We start from the raw sequence: 25,925 nt of genomic DNA, 5'->3' as shown, positions 1-25,925 counted from the left end.
TACGTAATCAGATTCCAAAATTAAATACTTGTAATTATTATATATTACATTTTAAAATACTTGTAATCAGACTATAGTTATTTTTTTTTTTTTGATTACATGATTACATGTTATTCACACAATAGCAATGAATTATTATTATAATTTTTAAGTTTGGAAAACCTTAATGTATGGTAATGTTTCATGCACTTCATGTTGTTAATAACAACAAATGGAATATATTTTCTTTCTTTATTATAGTATTATATTAATATTGTACAAGATTATGTTATTTAAATTAATGTGATTAAACAAGTTAGGTCAAAAGTATTCAAAAAGTTGTCTAAATATATTACCAAAAAATGTTGATGTAATTTGGAATCAGTAACGGATTACAATTTGAAAGTAATCTACCCAGCTCTGATAATATATAATCTTAAAGGTGCATTGCGCCACCTATCGCATCAAAGATATATCCTTTCCATTTAGTCTGACGAAAGTTAATTTCACTTTTGGGCATAATAGTTCATCTTGACGTCATTGTCATTCTTGGTCTCGCTTATCCAATCTGCATGAAAATGGTCAATTTAATCAAATCCAAATACAGCATTATGGGCTATATTTGCTGTTTTTAATTGGCTTGTGGGAAAGACGAACCTAGAATATCTTCAATCTCTCTTAAGCACACCAACTTCGTGTCTGGAGCTGTTCATAAATGTATGTGATCAAGTCATCTATTTCTCTTCCTGCTTGCTTAGCCATCTAATATTCCTCCAGGTTCATATGTTCAGAATGATTATGATTCAGTCCCATCAGTCAGGGCTCTCTTGAGCCACAGCATGACAGGTCATGTAACAAGAAACTGTGCTATTAATACACTAAACCAATTACCATCAGCTTTATCAGCTTATCCACATCGAAGGGTTTCTTATGTTTCGAAGATTTCCTGCAGACCTTCTCACACCGTTAGTGGTCCATACTAACGAATGGACTATTTGTAGTTTCAATCAGGATCTGAAACCAATGGGATCTCAAGCTGAGAGACAAAGGTACTAGCTTTGTGCTCATATCCGAATAATTTGTGAAAGTGTGTGTGATTGTGCTCATGCCCAACTTAAGACAGCAGGATTGGAGTTTTTAAGTGCTGCCTCTATTATTGTTGGCTGGACACGCAGCTCTAAGGGGGCATAATTGGGCAGAGGAAAATGGAGTGGCTTGTGCTGGTGAAAAAATAAAAAAGAGAGAAGACGACGAGGTCTCCGTGCTTGAATGAAACTAGGGGATGGTATTTACATGCAAATTGCATCTGGTCTTCCAACTGTCTAGTTACCTCACCCTTTTAAGCCGCTGGCCCACTTATCGGCTGTTTACACAATAAACACCACAATAAGGTTAATGTCTTTTGATGCATCTGGCTAAATGCAATATCATCATCAACAGTTGCGTAACCTGGCTCCTGCTTTATTGCAAACAGCTGCTGGGCAACTGCGAATCACGGCAAGTCACTTTTTGGGGTTTATTTTGGTTTCCTAGGCAACGGAATGGGGCCCAGACGAAGACACCAGGAGGTCCTGTCAAAGCAAAGGCAAGACGGAGGTAACTTTAAACCCCCAGGTTCTCTGTTGAATAGGCACATTTCTTTTAAAACGCTGACAGCCCATTGGCCGGAGGGGTCGGGTATTGTTGAGGTTTGTGGGAGGGCAATATGTTCAGCTTACTTATTCAGTATTTTTTAAGCCCAGAGGTCAGTATTTTCTTTCTTGAGCGTATCATTCGCTGAATGTGAAAGGCAAAATGAAAAATCCACTAGCAGATCAAACCATTGCCAGAAAAAGCTTAGCGCTTTAGAATGGATCTAAAGACAGGTTCTTTACACCACTCTTAACCAACACTGAAACTAGTTTCTGATTTTAAAACTTCACTCTTTTTCCCGTCTAGCTTTTTATTGTCAATAACAAGAGCAGTGCCATGATTGCCTTGGTGCACATCTTCTGCTTAGACTGATCTGCTGCTCACTTATTCAGTAAATGGTGAACTATAAACCAACATGCTGGCAGTTCTCATCTCGAGTAGACAGTACAAATCACAGTCTATTTCCTTAGCTGTTAATTTAGGCCATGTGGCTTTATGCCTCAGTGGCATTAGGGTGCTTATCACATCCCTCCCTGTTTGAAATGCTGTCACTTTTACAGTCAGCTGCACAAAAAGGTTGATGCTGTGACTCGCTGATCCAGTGTTAGACGGGATTATTTTTGGTTTGTAGTAGTACAAGTGAAAGCTGACGTAATCTCACTCTTTGGTGAAGCGTAAGTGCTCACACAGGAAACAGAAAGCATGTTAATCATTTCTAAAATCATTTTAAAGTCCCAAAAGGATTGGGCAAGAATCCCACAACAACTCCCTCTGGGTGGACTGGATTTCGTTTTTCAGTTTGCAAAACCGTTCAAATGTTTTGGGTCAGTAATACATTATGAAAGAAAGCAATAATTTTATTTTGCAAGGACGCATTCAGTTTATAAAAGGTGACAGTTAACACACATTGTTAAAAACTGTGCATTTAAATAAATTTTATTTTGTTTTGTTATTTTGAAATTTTTATTCATCAAAGAATAATGAAAATAGTTTCATGGTCTAAAAATATTTAAAGGGGTCATCGGATGCCCATTTTCCACCAGTTGATATGATTCTTTAGGGTCTTAATGAAAAGTCTATAATATGCTTTGGTTAAAAATTCTCAGTGGTAGTGTAAAACACGCTTTTACCTTGTCAAAATGAGCTCTGCAAAAATCAACCCATTCTGATGGATTGTCCCTTTAAATGCAAATGAGCCCTGCTCGCCCCACCCCTCTCTTCTCTCTGTGGAGTGACGAGCATGTTTACTTTAGCCGTATTTAGCCACAAAACGTGTTAACTAGCATGTTATTAGGACAGATGATTGCAGGGATTCATAAAAACCCCTTATACTCACTTCTGCTGTAGGTGAAGCTGGATCACGAATGATTTGTGCGAACTTAGACGCATTTATGTAGATCGGGAGGCTCATTCCCTTCACAAACACAATGAACAAACAAATCCACTGTGTCTTCAGCGGCTCAGATGTCGGGAGTAAATGACGACCACTGCGTTCATTATTACATTCAGCAACACAACACCTCAATCGCTCAATCAGAGATATTCTTGTCTAACTTACATCCCTGCTCCAGCATCGAAAACAATGGTGATCAGACTGTTACAGCTGATTTAACTGAGGTAAGGCGCTCATGTCAATCTATCTAAGCTATCTTGGGAGCGGCCTCATGACATCTGAGAATGGCTTGATTTGAAAAGGGGATATTATTTTTACAGATTAATTAAAAACCACTGCATGTATTTTTATCATTATAGGGTAGGTGTGTACATACACTGCCAACACACATTATTGTTCAAACAACATGTAAAAGTGAACTTTGCATCCGATGACCCCTTTAAAAACCCCTTTATACAGTGATAATATTTATGTATTGTATTTTCTTGATATTTCATAATCCTATTGTATTTTTTGATCAAATAAATGCAACCTGTATGAGCAGAGACTTTTTACAAAAACTTTTTCTAATTTTAAAAAATACACTTCACTATAAGGTTCATTAGTTAACATTAGTTAACTACATTAGTCAGCATGAACTAAGAATGAACAACAGCATTTATTAATCTTAGTTGATGTTAATTTCAGCATTTACTAATGCATTATTAAAATCACAAGTTGTGATTGTTAACATTAGGTAACGTCCTGTGAACTAACATGAACAAACAATGAACAACTGTATTTTTATTAACAAACATTAACAAAGATTAATAATTGATTTACTGAATCCCACAATGCAATGTGCCTGAATTAGAGTTTCTATCTCCACTATGATTCATGAACCAGTGTCTGTTGAAACTTCTTTTTCTTGAAATCCTTCTCATTTTATTATTTGATGGGGCTGCCAAAAGTTAATTTTAGAGAAGAGATTTTCACCAAATTATTAAATTAAACATTGAACGTAGTGAATTGATGCCACAGCAATGTAGCAAACTGCTATTTGCATATATTTTTTATGACATATTTCAAGTTGAGTGCAGTATTACAGTATTTTATATATCCCACTGCTATTGTCATACTGTCATGTGCATCTGCTCCGGTAGGTGGAGTGTCAAAACTACATCCGGGTGTTGCTTGTCAACAAGACAGAGGTGATCACCTGCGGTACCAATGCTTTCCAGCCGCTTTGCATCACCAGAGAGGTAAGCATCTATCAGTAAAATGAGCACTAAACTGGAGCTTTTATCAAAGTGTGCGTGTGTGAGATCTATACCATATACTGCTCTCAGGCAGGGAACATGAGCAGAGTGTTGGAGAGGGTGAACGGAGTGGCCCGCTGCCCTTATGACCCCCGTCATAATTCGACTGCTGTGGTGACCGAAAGCGGAGAGCTGTACGCCGCCACGGTCATCGATTTCTCTGGCCGGGACCCCGTCATCTACCGCAGCCTAGGAGGAATGCCGCCCCTGCGGACCGCCCAGTACAACTCCAAATGGCTTAATGGTACTTTAATCTCATCATCTCATGTCTGATAGTCTCATATTCCAGGGATCGTCTGAAAAGTTTTGACATTTCTTTTGATGCCCTTCCCATTTCTGTCCTACTAATGTGCAAGCAAATTGCTGAATGTTGTTCTTCAAATGAAAATGGTTGATTTTCCTTTGGACAAACATTTATCATCCGATGATCTCAGCTGTATACTCTTACTGTATCGTCTCATTTGTGTTATTTACACAAATTTTAGGAGAAACATCTGCAGGTTTATTATCAACTAAACCTACAATTAAAATTGTACAATAAACATTAACTAAAATAAAAAAAAAAAAAAAAATACACTTATGTACTTATATGTAGTCACTGCCAAGGCATCATTTCTCACTTTCGTTTAGCATAACAGTAGTAAAATAAAAAACTGTATAGACCTAATAAAAAAAAAAAAAAACACAGTAAAATTACTAAAACATTAACTAAAATTAAATATAAAAAACTGAAATTATAAAAATATAAATAAAAATATTTAAAAAATATATTAATAAAAACTATAATAGTATAAAATACATCTATAAGGTATTTATTTATTTTTATTTATTTATTCGTTTTAGTTTTGGATATTTTAGTAACTTAAACTAAAAAATAGAAAGAGAGAAAAAAAAAAATTAGAAATATCACCTTGGCAACTAGCTGCAGTAAAATACTTTTTTTTTTTCAATTAACATTTATTTTAAGTAATGTTTTTTTTAATAAAGTAATGAACCCTGTTCCATGTGTGCTCTGACCCACTGTAAGTGCATAAAGTATGACAAGTTCCTATATGATACCTAGCAAAAAGTGAGAAAAGTAAAGCTGCACAGTTGTATCTTTTGTGTCGAAGGCAGTTTTTTCAAGCAGCCCTGGCCTGTCAGGGGAGGAACCAGTCAAACACAGAGACAAACGAAACTCAGCACACTTCCTGCACAAAGTCAAAAGGTGTCAATAATCTCCCAGCTGCTGACACTGTGCCTTTTCCCATAGAAAATTCATCCAACGCCAGTCGAAACGGAATAAGCAGAAAGTTCTGATGCCAGAGCTTTTATACAGTGAGGCTCCACCGAGGAGATGTCAGAGGGTAGCTGAGGTGAAAGGAGAAGGACATAGACAAGGGTTGGAGAGTTAGGATTGGGTGGAGGAGACGAACGTTCAGGCATCCAGCAGTGTAATTATTCCTCATGACCGAGAGAGGGTGAAATTGCAGCTGCAACGCTTCACGTCACTCAGTCGGCCTGTAGTTCCACTGTAGGTTCACACTTAAGGAGAAAGAAAGACAAAAAGAAGGAAGCAAGATTATTGAAGCTTGCGCATTTACCTCCAGTCTGTTAACACGTATATTGACCATATTTGAACAAAATCAGCACAAGAAAGCTTAAAGTTAGTCTGAATTGCTATTTTACTTCCATTATATGACATAATTCAAAGTGAAAGAGAATATTCAACATGAAAAAATGACATTTATCCATTGTGAGAAGACTGAATGATGAAAATTGACATTACATGAATTGTGAGTTAGCTTTTTGGCTAATGGGTAGCAACATGAATTGTGAGTTAGCTAAAAAAAAAAGTGTTATTTGTAGCTAAACCCTGGCAAAAAAAACAGCAAATGTCTGGTAGGTATGTTTTGATGCTGGGATGCTGGTTAGGTAGGTTTTGATGCTGGTTTAAGCTGGTCCTTTGCTGGTTTATGCTGGTCCTTGACCAGCAACTTGACCAGCTAAGGACCAGCATAAATCAGTAAAGGACCAGCATAAACCAGCTAAGGACCAGCATAAACCAGCTAAACCGGCATCAAAACCGACCTACCAGCATATGCTGTTTTTTTCACCAGGGAAGTAGCTGTTTGGCTAATGGGTAGCAACATTATCGAGTGGTTTGCTAATTGTTGCACAACTGAATAACATTTTACTTCAAATGTGAGTTAGCTAAAAACAGCTAACATAGTTATTTGGCTACTGGGTAGCAACATTATTTAGCGGTTTGCTAATTGCACCACTGAATAACATTCAAATATGCCTTTTTAAAATGTTGCCAAAGTAAAACATGAATTTAAAACATGAATTGAGAGTTAGTTAAAAAAAAAAGTGTTATTTGTAGCTCAAGTAGCTATTTGGCTAAAGGGTGGAAACATTATCAAGTGGTTTGCTAATAGTTGCACATCTGAATAACATTTCTCCTCAAATATGCCTTTTCACAGTTTAGCCAAAGTAAAACATAAATTGTGAGCTAGCTAAAAAATAAAAAGAAGAAAGAAAAAGCGCTATTTGTAGCTAAAGTAGCTATTTGGCTAATTGGTAGCAACATTATCAGGTAGTTTGCTAGTATCTGCACAACTGAACACCATTTCTCTTTAATAAATTGCTTTTTTCAGTTTAGCCAAAGTAAATCCGCTAACCTTTTCAATCGTGTGTTAGCAGGATGTGGACTCGATAGAGATGAGGTGTGAATTACAAATGTATTTCTCAAGTGGGGGTCAGTGAAGAACAGTGTGAACCTCAAAGGTCCACAATTGAATCCATCCAGACTGTTGTTATATTGTTCATGGCAGGTGCTGACTAAATGTTTGTTTTTTTAGCACTGAGTCCATGTGGGGTCGTACCCGAAGTGAGATGTGATATTGTTTTAGCACAGCTCTGATTCAATGAGAAATATCATCATCGGCAACAGCGTGGCTATTAGCACATGCCTCTCTCCTCTGGTGCTTATTGGGACTCGTAATTCACTTCCCAGCTTAGTGTTTTCCCCTGACTGCGGCTCGCAGATAAACACGCGCACATACAGGGACCCCTGATGGAGTGGCGGTGTGGAAATGAGGCAGTATTTACGTTTAGCATGGAGGAAGGAAAATACCGTTTGTCATGTTCAGTCCCTCACAAATCAGCACACTCACACCCTGCCAGTTTCAGCTTAGTAAAATCACTTGATGAATTCATGCAGTTGCTGGGAAGTAATTGTTGTAGTGCTGAATGCATTAGTATTGGTATTCACTGTCTCTCGCTGACCACTTTCTTTACCCTAATCTGTGTGGAAATGTAGTTATGATGTCTCATTGAAACTGAAAGCTAGAGAATTTGTTTGATCACAACAACAGTCTTTGTGAATGCATTTGGACAGAGAATTCAATCTTTTTTTTAAAAGTTCACTGCTCAAAAAATTTACCATGTTACAGTGAGGCATTGGAGGGTAATAGCATATATCTTGTGCACTGTATACTGTAATAAATATTTATATACTAGTGTGTTCATGTTGTACCAGATAAATGCAAACGTGACTATAATACCATATCCAAATACTATAATGCTAAAGTACTTTTTTGTTCTTTTTATTCATAAAAATGTATCATCAGTCATCATTTATTCACATTTAAAATGCAGGATTGGAAGCAGATGTTAATACCATGGTTTTACCATGGTATTTTTTTTCTGTTTTACTATGGCTGCATTTATTTAACTAAAAATAAAGTAAAAACAGTAATGACCCTATGCTGATTTGAAGTCTTTACTGTCACTTTTGATTAATTTAATGCATCCTTGCTGAATAAAAGTAAAGCATTATTTCTTTTTTTAACAATAAAATCTTACTGACCCCAAACTTTTGTTGACCCTAGATTTACACTGACTGTGTTTACATGGTATATTTTCTTAGTTTACATGGTGTTCAAAAACCATGATACTGCCATAATATACATCTGAATCTGGCATTAGCATGGTACAGTTACACAAACATAATAATACCATGGTACTTTTATTAGCGGCAGAAAATTTAAAATTATATATTTATATGTAATTTATAGAATTTATAGAATTAAGTTTTTGGTTTTTTTAATAATGTTAAAGTTAATACTTGTTCAAAATTATTTTTTGTTCACAAAATATATTGTCATTAAACTGTTAATATATATTTTAAAATACAGAAACAAAATCATTTTAAAATGTAAGGATTCTGAAATCACTGAAGGAGATCCCTTAATAATTTAATATAGATTTACAGTAGTAACAACAAATAATATTTTATTATATGATATGATTAATAGCATGTTTTTAAATTTTAAATTTAATTCTAAACATGGTGATTATCTTTAAGATGGACACCCAACATAATATATGATATTTACCATCTGAATCTAACAATGTCATGTCAACAAATGAAAAGTCAGCCTTCTATTAATTATGATTAATTAAATCTGCTTTTAGCCCCAACAGCAGGGTGCTTTTTACCCCAAATACCATACTTTTACATATCCATTCATTATTTAAAAACTGCTGCTTTAATTATCTTAAACAAACCTAAAAATCATTAAGAAGACCTTTGTCTGAAGATATATTGAATAATTGTTGAGATTCTCATTGGCTACTCAAATCTACAACATTTTTAAAAACATCAAATATTAGCTCAAGGAAGCACAGAATCGACTTTATGCTGTTAAGGATCAGGCAATTTTGCACATGTATCTTGAAAAGTGGATGTTTTGGAAAGTACTACGCCACTTTTTTCTGCCATCTAGTGGTTTAGAGGAAAATAATATCTAAATAATAAAGGCCCCTTTTCCCCCGGGGTGCCTTTAGCCCTGTTTTACCCTAGCATTTAGGGTTATTTAACAAATGATTTTCTGACTGTTTCTCGCACAGAAGCTTGTGTGGTTTCAAATGAAAGTACTGAACATAGTACACAGTCATGTGGGATGTTAATTGTGCTTTATTGTGATTTTTGGACCAGCATATGGTACAATACACAAAGGTCCAGTCCAGTTTTGACCTGGATATCGTTCTGTTGCAGTCAGTTTATGCAAATAGAGCAGTTTTTTCTTTTGCTTTGTTTTGCTTGTTTTCTCTGGGCTGTTTCTGAGTCTGTGTCCCTTGAGATTTGGTATTTATTGTGTTTAAAATTGAATCAAAAACAGTTGTGGCCATTGATGTCTCTCCTGGGCTTCACAGCGTAACAGTAATCTCATTCTCGTAAACTGCTGCGATGGCCCCAGCAGTGATTATAGTCATGCCTATTTACAGGTGAATATCTGTGGCATGCATTACTGGATGGGCTGGGGAATAAACTGGCCTTGGGGGTAAGACATTATTCAGAGTGTGCGATATTAACTCTGACTAATGCAATCCAGACCAGTGGCACCTGGACCAACGGGACAGCTTTTTGCATCCAGAATAATTTTTGCATGGGCACACAGTTTTCTGCTCCAGTCCTAGGCAGGAATAAGCGGATATTAAAAAAGAGTGGAACTAAGAAATTCAAGGAACAGGGATGCAGGCCAGTTTGCTCGTTGTTTTGCCGTTTAAACCACTTTATGCTGCATTACTGAGAGTCCTGCTATAAATGTACTCATTTGAAATGCTTGTTGTGCCTGTAAGGTGTTTAGCCACGCTTTTTTCTCTTCTCCTTCAGAGCCTCACTTCATCTCGGCTTACGACGTGGGTCTTTTCACCTTCTTCTTCTTGAGGGAAAACGCAGTGGAACACGACTGCGGTAAGACGGTTTACTCACGGGTGGCACGGGTGTGTAAGAATGACATAGGAGGCCGCTTCTTGCTGGAGGATACGTGGACCACCTTCACAAAGGCCCGACTCAACTGCTCACGATCGGGAGAGATCCCATTCTACTACAACGAGCTACAGAGCACCTTCTATCTGCCCGAACAGGATCTCATCTATGGCATCTTCACCACCAATGTGTAGGTTTAGTAATCTAACACACAATGTCAGCATAATTGTGTCTGTGTGTGTATATATCAATATATACAGTATTTTTTAAAAACTGAATGAATAAGCTTTCCATTGATTTATGGTTTGTTAGGATAGGACACTATTTGGCTGAGAAAATCTGGAATCTGAGGGTGCAAAATATTAGGAAAATCACCTTTAAAGTTCTTAGCTATGCATATTGCTAAACAAAAATTAAGTTTTGATATATTTACAGTAGAAAATTTGCAAAATATCTTCATGCAACATAATCTTTACTTAATATCCTAATGATTTTTGGCATAAAAGAAAAATCGATCCAAACAGAAAATTTTGAGCCAAACAATGTATTGTTGGCTATTACTATATATACCTGTGCTACTTCTGGTTTTGTGGTCCAGGATCATATATATATTTATAGGTGGACATCTTGGTTCAGTAGCTGTTTGAATGAATCCAGAGTTAAAGTCTTTTTTTGCCCTCCTATGCTATTTATATTAATGCAATATCAGTAAACATTATTTGTGACTAACACAAAAAAATCCAGTGATGCAAACTACTTGACTTTAGTCACATTTCTCCTTTTTGAATTGAACATTCATTATTTATTGTGAATGCGTTATTTAAAAATGAATGTGAGTAGCCTAAAATTAATGGTAATTATTGCCACAATATTTATATTAACCAAATTACTTAAAATTGAGGCCTACAAGCACGTTCTGTGCACGTTCTGGGACCTATACGGCACTTTCCGATTTACAAATCAAGCACTGCTCATAGCATGCTTTGCAAAAATGGAGAAAAATCCTGAAATGTTTTTCTCAAAAACCTCTAAAATGTCTTTTCGACTGAAGAAAGAAAGGCGTGAACACCTTAAATGTTATGGGTTGAGTAAATTAGTGGGGTGAGTACATTTTTATTCTGGAAGTGAACTAAACAGGTTAAGTCTGTTTTGGTGTTCAAGAAATGTGAGAAGATCTTAGAAAGTAGTATAGGAATATGCTGCATCACATCCACCTTTGTTACAAATAAGAACAAGAAAATAAATTAGCTAGATTAACAAGTATATTTGTGCACTTAATTGCAAGTCACTTAGCTAACAAAGTATTTTCTAAGAATATGATTTTATAACATTATGAATTAACAGCTAATAATGGCACCAGCTGGTCTTAATAGATCTTTTTAATGAAATTTTAATTATTCCTGACCATCATAAAGCACTTCTTCTGCAGCACATTCATATCTTGCCATGTTCAAAATTTTTGGTGGACCAACATTTTTTTTTTTTATCTATCACTACAGTATGCATACTGCAAGCTGGCTTTCAAATATACGAGAAGTAGTATGGCAGTATATAAATTTGAATACTCTCCATCTCTTGTTCTCCTTCCCTATATTTCTCTCTCGTTCTCCCTCATTTTATCTGTTTCTTTTTTGTCTCTTTTCCTGTCCCCTTTCACTCACTCCCCCAGTAGGAACGGAATATGGTAATGCAATCAGAGCAACAGAGTCTCCATCTGTCTGTGGTAAATTGAACACCTTAAGCAATACTCCCTGGGGTCTGGGGCTGCAAAACTGGGAGGGCGGGCATGGGAGGAGCGGAGCGAGACAGAATGCAAGAGAGCAGCCAAAAATGCCTGAAAGTGTTGGTAGTAGTTTGTCCTGAGGTATTGGCAGTGTGAGTGTGTACTTTCATTGAGTTGACACTGAAGGTGTCAAAACAGTATATGTCCTCATACTGAGCCTATAGACAGTAACGGCTGTCTAATATATATTTTTAAGGATATTATATACAGACCTTTTCTTTCCCTGTTTTGATTTTTTTTTTTTTTTTAAACAAAGTAACCTGCATATATAAGCTTTTCATTGTTTGGCGCAGGCTCCTCTGCTGTTTTATGATCGTTTTTGCTCATAAATTTAACTGGAACATTGGAATGTTTTATTAAATTGCTGTTTCTGCGTTTTATAAAAGCAATAGAGCTTGCACTTTGCAGTGAATTGACCTCAGATTTCTAAATTGGTTTGCTGTAATGGCTAAAATCACAATTTTTCTCTCTCTTGTTGCTTTTATAAAACTTACTACATGGCTCTCTTGATTTTGATGAGTCAATCACAGCATTTGGTGGTCAGATCTTTCCAATAATGAGCATTTAATGGGACAGTTGACTTGTTCTGTACTGTGCCAGATAAATGTGTCATATATCACTCTGCGGTCTTTTTGTTCTCATTTAATTAAATGTAGGATTCATTTATTAACTCCTGACGAGCCTTTCAGGGTTTATTTTGTAATTGGTACTGGCTGACCGGACATTTTCCCTTATCGTACGTTTTTGTATGAGGGAAGTTTCCAAGTATTTTGAAGCAGTTTCTTCTTTTAGTAGTTATTTTCTGCTTTTTTTAATTAACTTTTTAAAGCAATAGCTATCACCCTCATTTGTGTCAATCACCTGCAGGTTAACTGGGTGGAACAGGCCTTTTGGCAGTTAATATGACGACAGACAACCTCTCTGGAAAACAGATCTGCGGGTGTGAATGAATACGTCTATCATGAATACACACACTTTCATGCCTGAATTACAACAAATACAGAATAACAGCCAAGTGCATCTCTTCGCTCACTGTGATGCAGCAAGACAAAATCCACCTTGAAATGAGTTTTTTGTACCCCGTAGCACGAATCTTCACTTCGAGTTTATTCCATGCATATTTCTTTCATGTAGATGTATGGAGGCGATGGTATTAAGGGATTTTGCTTTCTGTTGTTTTTCATCGGTCTGAAACTGATGTTATGCTGCTGCATTGTAAAACTGGTACACCAAACACAATACTTTAAATATTGTGTAATATATTTAAATGTAAATATTTAACATAATATTAAAATGTAATAATAATGTAATTAGTTATAGTTACTAGTTACTTCTCACAAGAAGTAACTGAGTTAGTAACTGAGTTACATCATTATGAAAGTATAATTACCAGGGAAAGTAAATATTGTGTTACTTTTTTAAAAAAAAAATGCTCAAATATGTTAGATAACTTGGATGTCCCCAATATTAAATATATTATATGAATGAAATGGACACTAAATAGAATAAATAATTATTGTTAAAAATTGTACACTAATCTACTATAATGTATTTTAATGTTGCTGTGGGACAATGTGAGAGACACTTATCAAATTCAAAAAATTATTATACCTTCTATAGACACCTTGGCAATAGAATCGCCATTGGCTAGTATTTGTTTGTTTTTGTTTTGTTTATTCACCAGACTAATATTAAATGTTTATAGCTTTTTAATTATCTACATATGAGTACAAATATCAGTACATATGAAGAATTTAGATGTAAAAGCCTCTACATCCATCTGACGCTTTTCTTTAAAATTAACATTTCTTTCTGACTACTTTGTATAGGTTTCTATGATGTAAGTACTGGTACTTCTTATTGGGCTGAGGCTGGAATTTAGCGAGTTTGAAGTGAAAGTATTTGATGGATGTATACTAGGCCTATGTGTCAGGAGCATTCACTCAGTATCATTGTCTCGTTTTTGACCAAGATGGCTTTTAGCTGGTTTTGCGTCTGAACTCTTCATATAGCATCAGTCAGTCAAGCATTATAATATGATACTATAATAATTTAGCATTAAACCTTAGTAATTAGAACTTTAGTAATTAGAATAATCGTGTATGAATGCATATTTATCATGCTGACTGAACTTAGCACTGGTGGTGGTGCTTAAGATATTGTTTGTCATTTAGTGTTTCTATAAAAAAGGAAAAAAACCCTAAAAATAATACTGATAAGATAACAAAACTACTATGAATTCTACTACCAATAACAATATAAAATGCACTACGGATTAATGAGCTGCTGGGTTCATGAATATTAATCAAGTTGTCTGCGTTCGCTCGAACTGATTTGCTGAAATCAAAACAGGGACGATAATAGGTGAGCGCCAGCCAATGAGATTGCCGTTTGCGCATTAGTTCCGCCTACTAGAAACCGGCAGTTCTTATGCTGCCTTCAATAGTATGTTCCTGCACAACCGGAGGCTGCAGTTTCAGGACCGCACTTCTAGGACCGCACTTCTAAGACCCTATTTTTTGTGACAGCGCCATCTAGAGGAGACCTGATTCAAGCATAAAACAAAAACTATTCATTTTTTATCTTTCCATCTTATTTTTAATGTAAGCCCTGGTGTGAACTTGTGTTCGAGGCAGTGTCAGCAATCTCCATTTAGCTTATTTAGCTGTGCAAAACAGTTCATTGTTCTGCTGAATGTTATAAACTAGCATTTGTATTCAAATTATCTTACATTTATTAATGTACCAATAAACACACTAATTTGTAGCGCAATTGTTTTACCGTTTACTGCACTTTATGCGTGTCACACATCAGACGTGAATCGCTGTGCTGCAGCTAATGAACGGAAGTCTCGCAAAGATACAAGTCTTTCTTTACAAGAAAACTGAATTTAAAACCAGAATATATATCGAATATATTGAAATAAATTAGGTTAAATATTTCAGTCGGGTTTCCAATGTTAAGGGTATGTTAAGGGTTAGGAGTTGGTTAGGACAATAATTAAGTGTATACAATTAACCAACTACATATTTCTTTAAAATATAATAACATACACAATAGCAAGCGCTATTAAAATAATACATACATAAATACAATAAATAAATAAAATAATACAAAAAAAAAAAAACCTATAGGGTCCTAGAAATGCGGTCCTAGAAATGCGGTCCTGAAACTGCAGCCTCCGGTTGTGCAGGAATACCCTTCTCACTGCCTTCACGCCATGTCGTAATTATCGTGACTCCGAGATGAAAACACGTGACATTTTACTCATAGCTTTCCATGTTGTCAGACTCGGAGGTAGCGCCTAAGTAGTGCCAAAAACGAACCTGATGGCGGTCAAGTGGTACATCTCGTCGTAATTCTAAAAACATTCCGAGTTTACAAGTTGTAATTACGAGTTCAGGAACATGTAAGAGCTTTTGCGTTGATAGTGTTGCCATAGAAACACATAATTCCAGATAGAGTAGAATGTCACGTGTTTTCAATTCAGATGAACTGAAAAATATATAAGTTAGTAACGCCGCATTTCATTGTTAGTAACAGTAACGGCGTTGTAACGGGGAAACAGTAATTAGTTTGATTACTCGTTACTGAAAAAATAACGGCATTAGTAATGTCGTTTATTTATAACGCCCTTATTCCCATCACTAATGAGCTATATGATTTTGATAATTATTACTCTTTTTTTTAAAGCAAATGCATGAGTGCACGTTTTTCACAAGGGCAGATATTATGCTGTAAAAATATTTATTAATAATCTTGCCTCAGTCCTGGCTGTGGAAGGTTGCTGAGTTGGCTCTTTGTGTTTTTTTTTTTGCTGCGATGCAGGTATTCACTGAAGTTGAAACACTGAAGTAATGTATTTTCTTTTTTCACCCCCTTTTTCCCTTGAGTGCTGTCCTACTTTATATCTAAATCAACTTTATGGACCTCTCAGATGACCTCAAATGACTCTGTTCTTTTTTGTCATATTGTCTATTCTGTCATCATAACTCAACATGACTTCATCTAAATAAGCATGTGATCAACTATACGTGTTGCTTGGAAAGCTCCGAAGTCATCTGCTCTCACAGTGAGAAGACTTCGTCCCCATATGTTGCGTGTTATACTGAGCGTGTCATGGGATTTGCTAGAGTAGGTGACTTTCCAAAGGGTTATAGGACCAAACTCTGTACTTTACTTTTTACACACCTCAACAGCCTTAAAAACTGCACCATCATCTGTGTGAAAGTCACATCTGCACAAGCATAAATGCAGTAAACGTCACTGTGACTTAGCTGAGGTATGCGTCATTTGACCAGACAGTGCATTTATGCATTTTTATGTATGTATGTATACTGTAAACCTTGCTCAAACATGCATACACTGCACTCGCTGTTGTACTCAAGTTCATTTTTAGCTCCTCATTTTAGTGAGATTTTGAGTACTTATGGACTATGTTTACACATTGACAACATACAGTTGAGGTCAGAATTATTAGCTCCCTCGGTAAATATGATTATTCTTTCATACTGAATCTCTTCAGATCCTTCAAATTCCCAGGTCCATGTTGGTACATTCTTCTCTAGAGTTCAAGCCATTCATTTTCTATAGGGTTCAGGTAAGGATACTGAGATGGCCATGGAGGAACCTTCATTTTGTGCTCAGTTATCCATTTTTGTGCTGATTGTGATATTTGTTTTAGATCGTTGTCCTGATGGAAAATCCAACTATAACTACAAGATTTCTAGCAGAGGCATTCAGGTTTAGATTTTTTTATCTCTTGGTATTTTATAATCTATGATGCAATGTATCTGAACAAGATGTCCAGGACCTCAGGCAGAAAAACAGCAGTGTATTTAAACCATGGGCATTGTGTACTTTTTTATCCCTGTGTATTCCCTTAAACTCATCTCATGCGTGCCAAATTTTTTTTTTTTTTTATCTGACCATAAAACCTGGTTTTATTTTGTTTTATTTTATTTTATTTTTTATTTTGCCACACAAACTATCCTTCTCACTGAGCATTAGGATGATATAAGCACACGATTTGTAACATCTCCAGTTGATTGGAGCATCTTAATTATTGCCCTGATGGTGGAAATGGAAATTTTCAATGCTTTAGCATCCATTGCTGAACATCAGAACTATATTCTTTGGTTTTACTCATTGTTATGGATGATTAAGGAAATTCGGCCATTGTGTTCCCTCCTGTTTATACTCCTTGGAAAGGAATTTTAATACTCCAGTTAGTCATGGCTGGACAATTTCACGTTTGTAGTCACCTTGGTGTGCTAAAAATGTGAATATGAATATGGGAATATGCTTCACAGATATTTTATTCATAAGAATGTTTATGGGTGCTAGTACTTTTGATCTACATGTATTGGAGAAAAACATTTCATAATGTGACCATGACTAATGTCCAAATTACCAAAGTCACAAGTGTTTTGCAAAATTCTGAACTGAAGCAGATTTACCTCACTTTAAATTATGAATTCTAGTTTAATTTTGATATGAATTGGTCACATCCCAGAAGTCGAATTATAATTTGAATTGAAATGACAGGTGTAGTTGTCTATTCTAAAGGAGTTAGAGCGATTTTTAAAACTTTATTCTTATAGTTATCATCCTTGGTGTGAACAAGCCTTAAAGTGACTGAATAAGAAAGAGTAGGCAACTGGATCTAAAACCTTTAGAAGATTGCACTGTATGATGTGGCAGAGAACTAGTGGGTTTGAGTCCTGAAATTTTAATGGAGTTAGTTTGGTTGTTGAATGTGGTGTCGCTTTTATATATAATCAAACTGCGTGTAAATGTACCAAGACTGGCAACTGTATTCTGCTGCTGCGTAAAAAAAGCAGTTCCCTACTGTATATAGGCAGTCAGCAGGGAAGCAGCTCACTAGCGGTTTCCTATCTCTATAGAGGTAAAATGTCAAAAAACAAATCCTTGTAGTTTCTCATAACAAAGTTTCAGAGTCTTGCTTTTGAATGTAGAGTGAAAGAGGAGAAATAGCTTGGGATAATTGGCTGTCCTGTCAGAGCCTGCTCTGTCCTCGCAGCCTAGGGCTGACCGGTTTAGAGCCTGTGTTTCATCTGTGCACCAGCCTTTTGAGATGCACTGCCAAGAGCCTCTCATTTTACCACGCTAACTTTCCATGTTGAACCCCTCATATGTAGTCCCCAGAGTCGAGCTGCAGAACCATGCTTGAATCTTCTTCAAGTCCATGCCTCACCAGGCCACATAACAAGAGCCCGAGCGTCTGGCAGGCCGAGCCCCCACTCCTGGAGCTCTGCCCGTGGGCCCATCTGTCTGTGGCTTCGCCGTTACCGCCACAGTTATTGCTGCTCATTTATGTGCGGTCTCAACAGCACACAACAATGAATTGGATAACAAGAATAACTTCCCAATTTTAGTCTCAGTTGACCTCAGAGGATCCCATGCTTGCAACTGGTGACATCTATAGCTATGCAATCTACTGTACCCATCATAGTCACCTGCTGTCACAGATGGAAGACTTGAACTTCCAGTGGTAAGGGCTATACATAGCATGTAATGAGACTTTGTTAGTGTAAGCGACCTTGTTGAACACCTGCTGCATGTAAATATAAGCAGTAATGCAGTTTATACTTAGTCCAAAAATATATATATGGCTCTGGTCCAAAAAGAGCTTCTGGCATCCTTCTAAACTCTGCCTCTGGACATGCTGAAATCTCAGGGGACTCTTCTCAGGGTAACAAGACAGAACTCTGTCCTTTCTTTGTCACTTTCAACAGCTTCTGAAACTGCACTGTCATCTGTACTAAATTCAGTGTGAGTCTGGTAACAAGAATAACCCCTCAATCTATTCACTGCAGAGCTCATCTCTGCTCCTGACAGCTTACTTGGGTCTCTGGGCCACCTGTCACTCAAATCGATGGAGTTAATTAAGTCACGATGCATTTGAGAATGTTTCATGCCAAAAGAAGCTGGCAAGATCGGCCTGGCTGAACCGATTAGGAACTTTTATGTTTGCTTCAAGAATCTAGATTTGTGTAGCTGTCTGTGCAGCCTTGAGGCCATGGATTGTATAGGTCTAACAGCTGTATGCTTTGTGCGGGAAAATAAATGCCTTTATATTATTTTAGAGATCAACAATTCTTTTTATAACGGTACTTAGGGCTGCACAATTAATCGAATTTCTGATTGTGATTACAATTACAAATGCCACAATTATGTAATTGTTCAAAGGTGATTATTATATTAAATTCACTTACATTATTCTGCTTACTTAAGATGCGTGTGTGTGTTGGGGGGTGTTTTTCCTACAGGTTATCTTAAGGGTTTTTTTTCCATTGTTTTAATTTTTTAATTCGTACTTTTTAACATTTAAAGAAGAAACTACAGTACTGTGCCACTAGTATTTTCACCAGCTAAAAAATGGTTTAAAGTAAGTTATTTCTATCTTTTGCTGTAGTGTGTCAGTAAAAAATATCGGTTTACATTTCCAAACATTCTGTTTGCCATTAATTGTAATAATCTAGTGAGATTTTTGTTTGCACAAGGAGTCTGACAACAGCCAGTGCTCCACACTGAGATCTGATCTCACCATCATCCAGTCTGTCTCTGGAATGACATGAAGAAACAGAAAAACTGAGATAGACTAAATCCAGAAGAACTGTGGCAACATCTCCAAGATATTTCAAGTAACCTACCTGCAAATCTACCTGAAAAACTATGCACAAGTGCACATAGGGCAAAAGCTGCTTTAAACGCAAAGGATGGTCACATCAAATGCTTATTTATTTTAGTTAATAGAAGTTCTTTGATAAAGAAAATCTATTTGTGACATTGTTTTTGACAGCATCCTCATTTTATGTGCCTAACTGCCTAAAAATTTTAACAGTACTGTAGCTTTGAAGGTGTAGGTCTCTTAAAGCATCTTAGAGATGTTGCCACAGTTCTTCTGGATTTAGTCTGTCTCGGTTTTTTTCTGTTTCTTAAGACAGACTGGATTGAATGATGGAGAGATCAGATCTCTGTTTGCACAATGAGTCTGACAACTGCCTGTACTCCATACAAAAATCTCACTGGATTATTATAATTAATGGCAAAATGAATGTTTAGAAATGTAAACTGATATTTCCTACTGACACACTACAGCAAAAGACCGACTTTAACTGACTTTAAACCATTTTTTAGCTGATGAAAATACTAGTGGCCTAAGATATACATATATATATATATATATATATACATATATATATATATTTGAGTTGAGGTCAAAAGTTTACAACTATTACAGAAGTTTCAAACACTCACTGATGCTCCAGATGGAAAAACAATGCATTAAGAGCCAGGGGTGTAAACTTTTGAACAGAATGACTGTGTATATTTTTCTTATTTTGCCTAAATACCATATTTTTTTCATTTAGCACTGCCCTTCAGAAGCTACAGAAGATACTTACATGTTTCCCAGAAGACAAAATAAGTTACATTTAGCCTGATCTTCAAATTAAGAACCCCCACCCCCCGGCTCTTAATGCACTGTGTTTCCTACTGAAGTATTTAACTGTGTTAAAGCATTTAACTGTTCAGGACAAACAAGGAGACTCGTGAACAACAACAACAAAAAAAACAGCTGTGGATCATTCAAGTAACAACACGGTATTAAAAATCAAGAGTATGTAAACTTTTGAACAGGGTAATTTTTATATATTTATATTCAACTATTATTTTCATTTGTGGACTATAAGTAAACATCTATTATGTGAAATATCCTATTAAGGTCAGTATTAAATAAAAAATAACATGCATTTTGTATGATCCCTCTTATTTTGGTCAAATAAATAACATTTTGCAGATTCTGCAAGGTGTATGTAAACTTTTGACCTGAACTGTCCAGTATATACAGTATATACACACACACACACCAGATCACCAGTATTTATATATATATCATATGTAATAAAATACTGCATGTTTAATAGTACTAAATTTTAATCTTTCTCTCTTGTGATCCAGGAACAGCATTGCTGCCTCTGCAGTTTGTGCATACAACCTCAGCGCAATCACGCAGGCTTTCAACGGGCCCTTCCGCTCCCAGGAGAACCCACGCTCCACGTGGCTGCCAACTCCGAACCCCATCCCTAACTTCCAGGTGTGTTATTCCCCCGGAACGTCTTTTACATTTTGTTCTCTGTGTGTGTCTGAAACAAACATCCAATAGATAAATTCTATCAGCCTGGCACTGTGAGAGTAATTGCTCAATACCAGCTGGGCGTACCTGCATGCATCGTAATTCACAGTTATTGTCTATTTTCCTATAAAATTACATGGTGAGAAGTTTGGAAGTTTTTTTTGTAAGTTTATATTTGCACTGCCCTGCTCGACCTCTACACTAACTAATGAGTCTAACCCTAATGATACTTGCCAGTGTGGGACCATAGAGGAAGAAGGGCCTAATGAAGGACTGACTGAACGCAGTCTGCAGGACGCCCAGCGGCTCTACCTCATGAATGACGTGGTTCAGCCTGTTTCTGTGGACCCGCTGGTTTGGCAGGATGATGTGCGGTTCTCTAAGCTGGTTGTTGACATTGTACAGGGGCAGGATACTTTGCACCATGTCATGTACATAGGCACAGGTAGCTAGTCAAAGTCAAACTTTTGTGTACAAAAACCTTGCACCAAATCCTTGTATAAATAGTATTAGTTAGCATTAGTTATGCAACCTTGTGTAATTATGCTTTGCCTTCTGTTCTGACTTATCAGAGTATGGAACTATTCTTAAGGCCCTGGCAACCACAAATAAGAGCCTGCAAGGTTGCTACTTGGAGGAGATGCAGCTCTTCCCTCCGGGTCTGCGGGAGCCAATCTTGAGTCTTCAGATTCTCCATGGTGACAGGACTCTTTTTGTGGGCCTGAATGACAGAGTGCTAAAGATCCCCCTGGCGAGGTGCTCCAGCTACAAAACAGAATTGTGAGTGCTGTGTTTCATCTGTATGTTTTGTGCAGCAGCTTTAACAATCTTCATATTCCATCATTCATCTGTCTGACATATGCAAGCAATAGTTTGGGATGTGTGAAACAACTTATTTTATAATTGTCTGTACACCTAGTTGATCATTCTTGCAAGGATGATTTACATAATTATTCTGGTTTTAGGTTCATCGATGACCTGATTAGATATGTTTTTTAGGAGATGCTGACATAAGGTGCACTCATGGGTTCAAAAGCAGCCAAAAAGCGACAGAATGGAACAGATTGCAGGGGTTTTGAAGGTTTTGACTATTTTTAACTTGACACGCTGTGTTAAAAAGACAGCGTTTATGGCGAAACAGCACAGGTCTGAATGTGTATGGCTGATGTGAAGATGTATTGAAGTGGGCTAATATTTACCATGCAACTATTTAATAGTAAAGCACATAAAAAAGTTCATATTGATTTAGCTTTAATTAATTTTATTAACATTTTTGCATTTTTATTTAACATTTACTTTATTTTATGGACGAATATACCAGTGGTGTGTGGTGGTATTTTGAAATGAGGAAACATTCATTCTTCTTTCTTTTTTATTTTTATTTATTTTTTTATTATTATTAAATATAAATTCATGTCCTAGTCACATTTTCTTGGTTAAATAAACATTGTTTACACTATCAGGAAAAAAAAAACAATTTATTAAAGTCAAGTATGAATCAAGTTTAAAATCATTTTACATTTATTCCAAAATAATAACTCAAGGCAGTAACATTTTAAACAATATATTTTATTTGTGAACGTAAGTTCAGCTATTCTTTTAATAGTGAACTTTTAACTATTTCTCAATTTTTCAGATCATCAAACATCAAAGCTTCGTAAATATTGGTCACAGACACAGAACTTTACTTTTAAATGGGCTTTTTTTGCATTTTTGTAGATAGGAGAGTTGAGAGATGACAGGAAAGAAGTGGGAGGAGAGAGAGGAGCAGGATCGGCAAAGGACCTCGAGATGGGAATCAGACTTGGGTCGCCATGAGCGCAGTAGCACTGTTTGCTGACGCACTAACCACAAGGCTATTGCCGCTGACAAATTTACTTTAAATTTTACCAAGCTGATTACTCACTAAAAACTTCCAAACATCATGTTTTCATACTATTTTAAGTAGTATTTTGACGTAACAAAGTGGTTATATCTAAGCATGAGTTGTTTACTTACTTTTTTAAATTAGTCTTCTGATTAATGCCATTATATTGTTCACTCAGACTAATTTGCGAATACGGAATGCGCACGAACACAAGAGGTAGAATTTATCGCATGAACCAATCACAGCCGAACATAACCAGTCACATCCAATCATATCACAATGGAGTCGTTGCCTCTTCTCATGTGACTTTCCCCCATTCATTTTCAGCAAACTCACCGCATGCTTTAGGGCAGGGGTCTTCAACTAAAAGGGCTCGAGGTCCAGTAATGAACCCTCCTCACCAGCTGAGGTCCGAACAATTATATATAAAAACAATTGATGGTTTTTGTGAGACCAAGGTATCTGCAGGATATTTAAGCTTAAATTATAGATTTTTAAAGACCTTTTTTTAACAAATAAATAAATAAAATAAAGAAAGAAATAAAGAAATAAAATGACTGTAAAAAGCATTATTTACAGTTCAGATGCAGGTTTCACAAAAGCAAAGTTTTATTAAATAATAAACTTCACATTTCAGCCTTTAAGAGTCAAAAGTATAATTCTTATGTTAATTTAAGCAATTATTATCAATCAAGTATCATATTAATTAAATAACAAATATATTTTACAGCCCTAATTACTTACATTTTTATAACACATTATCTTCTTGTTGATCCACCAGTTCACATTTACAGCTCTGCATGTTGAAACATGGATTGATTTTTACATTTGTTTTTGACAACAGCAGACGTACGGGCTGATTGAAAATAGAAGATCATTCTCTTCCAGCAGGAGGCGCTTTTGGAATGGCAGTACACAAGGCAGCGCAGCAGCTGACTTTGAAATGTGCAAGGCTCATATTTATTTAATGTATCACCTTTTGAAGTTTCATCGCAATTTTTGTCTTTCATTCCCCACATTTAAGACCACCTGAAAATTATAAATAAGACTTTCTTAAACCTTATTAAACCCTTATTAACAATGCAGTCATCAGTAAAAATTAAGAGCTTTATTTTCAAGCCCCGACTTTCTAAAACAACTTAACACGAAATGTGTTTCTTCTAATTTTTTCCCTCACTATGTTCGGGTCACAAGAGAAATATTAAGGGAGGGAGTAAATTTATATCATCATATGAAGTAGATTCGTCTCTCGTCATCTCAAATCAGGACATTTTATTTATTAAAAATTAGTGGGTTTTTTTTTTTACTTCATTATGGCAAAAGGGTCTGCATCATTTTATATTTGTACTTTCAATTTTTCTCATCCAATATTTTGAGGAGGCACTGCGTCCTATATAAACCAATTAACCTCAATAGTCATCCATTGCAACTCATTCCTAGTATTTAGACAACCTGATGCATGCATTTTGGGGCTTTTAGATTTCAGGTACAATACATGCTTTCTCATTAGACTGTAGGTGTTGGGTGACAGCAGACCCAGGTTGATGTACATGAATGGCTTCTTTCACGTTAGTAAGAGCTCTTGTTACCCACCTCTGTGGAATTATACCCTTGATCTGTCATTGAAAAAGAAATTCTTCCTCATGGGTGACTGAAGCAGTAAGAGGAGCGGCGTTTGACAACCCACATGTATTCTATCAAAGCTTTCCATCAACTTCCCACTCCAAATGCAGGGTGGGGACAACAGTCAGGCTCAATTTGCCAGAGGAGCACATAGAGCGCTCTGTCCGCTCTCTCTGCACGCCGTGCATGAAGGTGAAAGATCGAGTGTGGGTTTGGATGAATGAGGGAGAGATAAGGGACGCTAGGAGGGTTCAAAGGAAAGTGGAAGGGTGCCGTCTCGAGTGAATGGCTTTCTGTGAGGGCAAACATATTTGACTGCGAGCTGGTGATTAGTCAGCACTTTGATTTCACTTCTCAATATGTGTGCAGACCCTCTCTAATGCACAGAAACACACACAAGGCTATGTGATGAAGGCTGAGGGTGTTGAATACTAAGCAAGGTGTAGGTGAGATGTGAGAGATGGAGCGGAAGCAAACTTTGCTAGCTCTATTTAAAACCCAGCAGGGGGGAACAATCACACCGGGCTCCAAGGGCAGGCCAGAGAAGAGAGTCCTTAATCCTTAATCCGTAATTTCCCTTTGATTTCTACCACATCCTGAGCACATTCACCTTTGAACACAATACAGCAGCGCAGCTTTGACATTTCATTAATGCCATACGTCATAGAGGTGTGACATGGCTGCATATGAGCTGCGGTCATGAGGTTTTTATTCACTTTCTGCTGCACCGGTGAGCTTCATCTTCTTGAGGTTTGACTGAAAGGAATAATCATGTTATGGAGGATAAGGTGGATAGCTTCTTCTAGAGACTGTGTCTATTATATTAGAGAGCGCTGAATGTCAAGTCATATTTATTTGTATAGCACTTTTCAAAATATCTTTACAAAGTCATACTGGTGTATTTACAATGCCTTTAATACAGAGGAAGTTTTAGGGCTGGGAGATATGGTGATATATAACGATGATAAAAAAAATTCCTCTGGATTTAGATCTAGCTAAAACATTTTGCAGATTTAGCTGTCTGTAAGACATATTTCAAACATATTTCCAAAAACAACCCAACGTACACTGCTGTTTAAAAGTTTGGGATCAGTAAAATTATTGTTAAATTGTTAATATTTAATGTTGTTAATGTTTTTTTTTGTTTTGTTTTTTTTAAGAATTCTCTTATGCTCATCAAGCATGCATTTACTTGATTAAATACAGAAAAAGCAGTAATCTTGTGAAATATTATTACAGTTTAAAATAGTGTTTTTCTATTTGAATATATATTAAAATATAATTTGTTCCTGTGATGAATTTTCATCAGCCATTGCTCCAGTTTTCAGTGTCACAAGATCCTTCAGAAATCATTCTAATATGCTGATTTATTACTTTTATTAGTAACTAATTTTTTGATTTTGTGTTGAATCAAAAGTTCAAAAGAACAGCA

At 36.3% G+C, this 25,925-nt stretch overlaps 1 protein-coding gene across 5 annotated transcripts in view; it reads left to right on the top strand.

Annotated features, from left to right (window-relative positions):
- Window positions 1-25,925, top strand: part of sema5ba (sema domain, seven thrombospondin repeats (type 1 and type 1-like), transmembrane domain (TM) and short cytoplasmic domain, (semaphorin) 5Ba) — a 229,475-nt gene that overhangs the window by 162,631 nt on the left and 40,919 nt on the right. For all 5 annotated transcript variants that reach the window (XM_051118512.1, XM_051118514.1, XM_051118510.1 and 2 more), the window contains 7 exons: window positions 1,513-1,575; window positions 4,147-4,245; window positions 4,333-4,546; window positions 9,965-10,250; window positions 20,829-20,964; window positions 21,241-21,448; window positions 21,576-21,783. In XM_051118512.1, the coding sequence (XP_050974469.1) occupies window positions 1,513-1,575; window positions 4,147-4,245; window positions 4,333-4,546; window positions 9,965-10,250; window positions 20,829-20,964; window positions 21,241-21,448; window positions 21,576-21,783 (1,214 nt within the window). The remainder of the gene's footprint in view (window positions 1-1,512; window positions 1,576-4,146; window positions 4,246-4,332; window positions 4,547-9,964; window positions 10,251-20,828; window positions 20,965-21,240; window positions 21,449-21,575; window positions 21,784-25,925) is intronic.

This window comes from Labeo rohita, chromosome 9 (genome assembly GCF_022985175.1).
Source record: "Labeo rohita strain BAU-BD-2019 chromosome 9, IGBB_LRoh.1.0, whole genome shotgun sequence".
Lineage (NCBI taxonomy): Eukaryota > Metazoa > Chordata > Actinopteri > Cypriniformes > Cyprinidae > Labeo > Labeo rohita.
The sequence above is the reverse complement of the archived record's forward strand: the minus strand, read 5'-3'. Positions and strand labels throughout refer to the sequence as shown.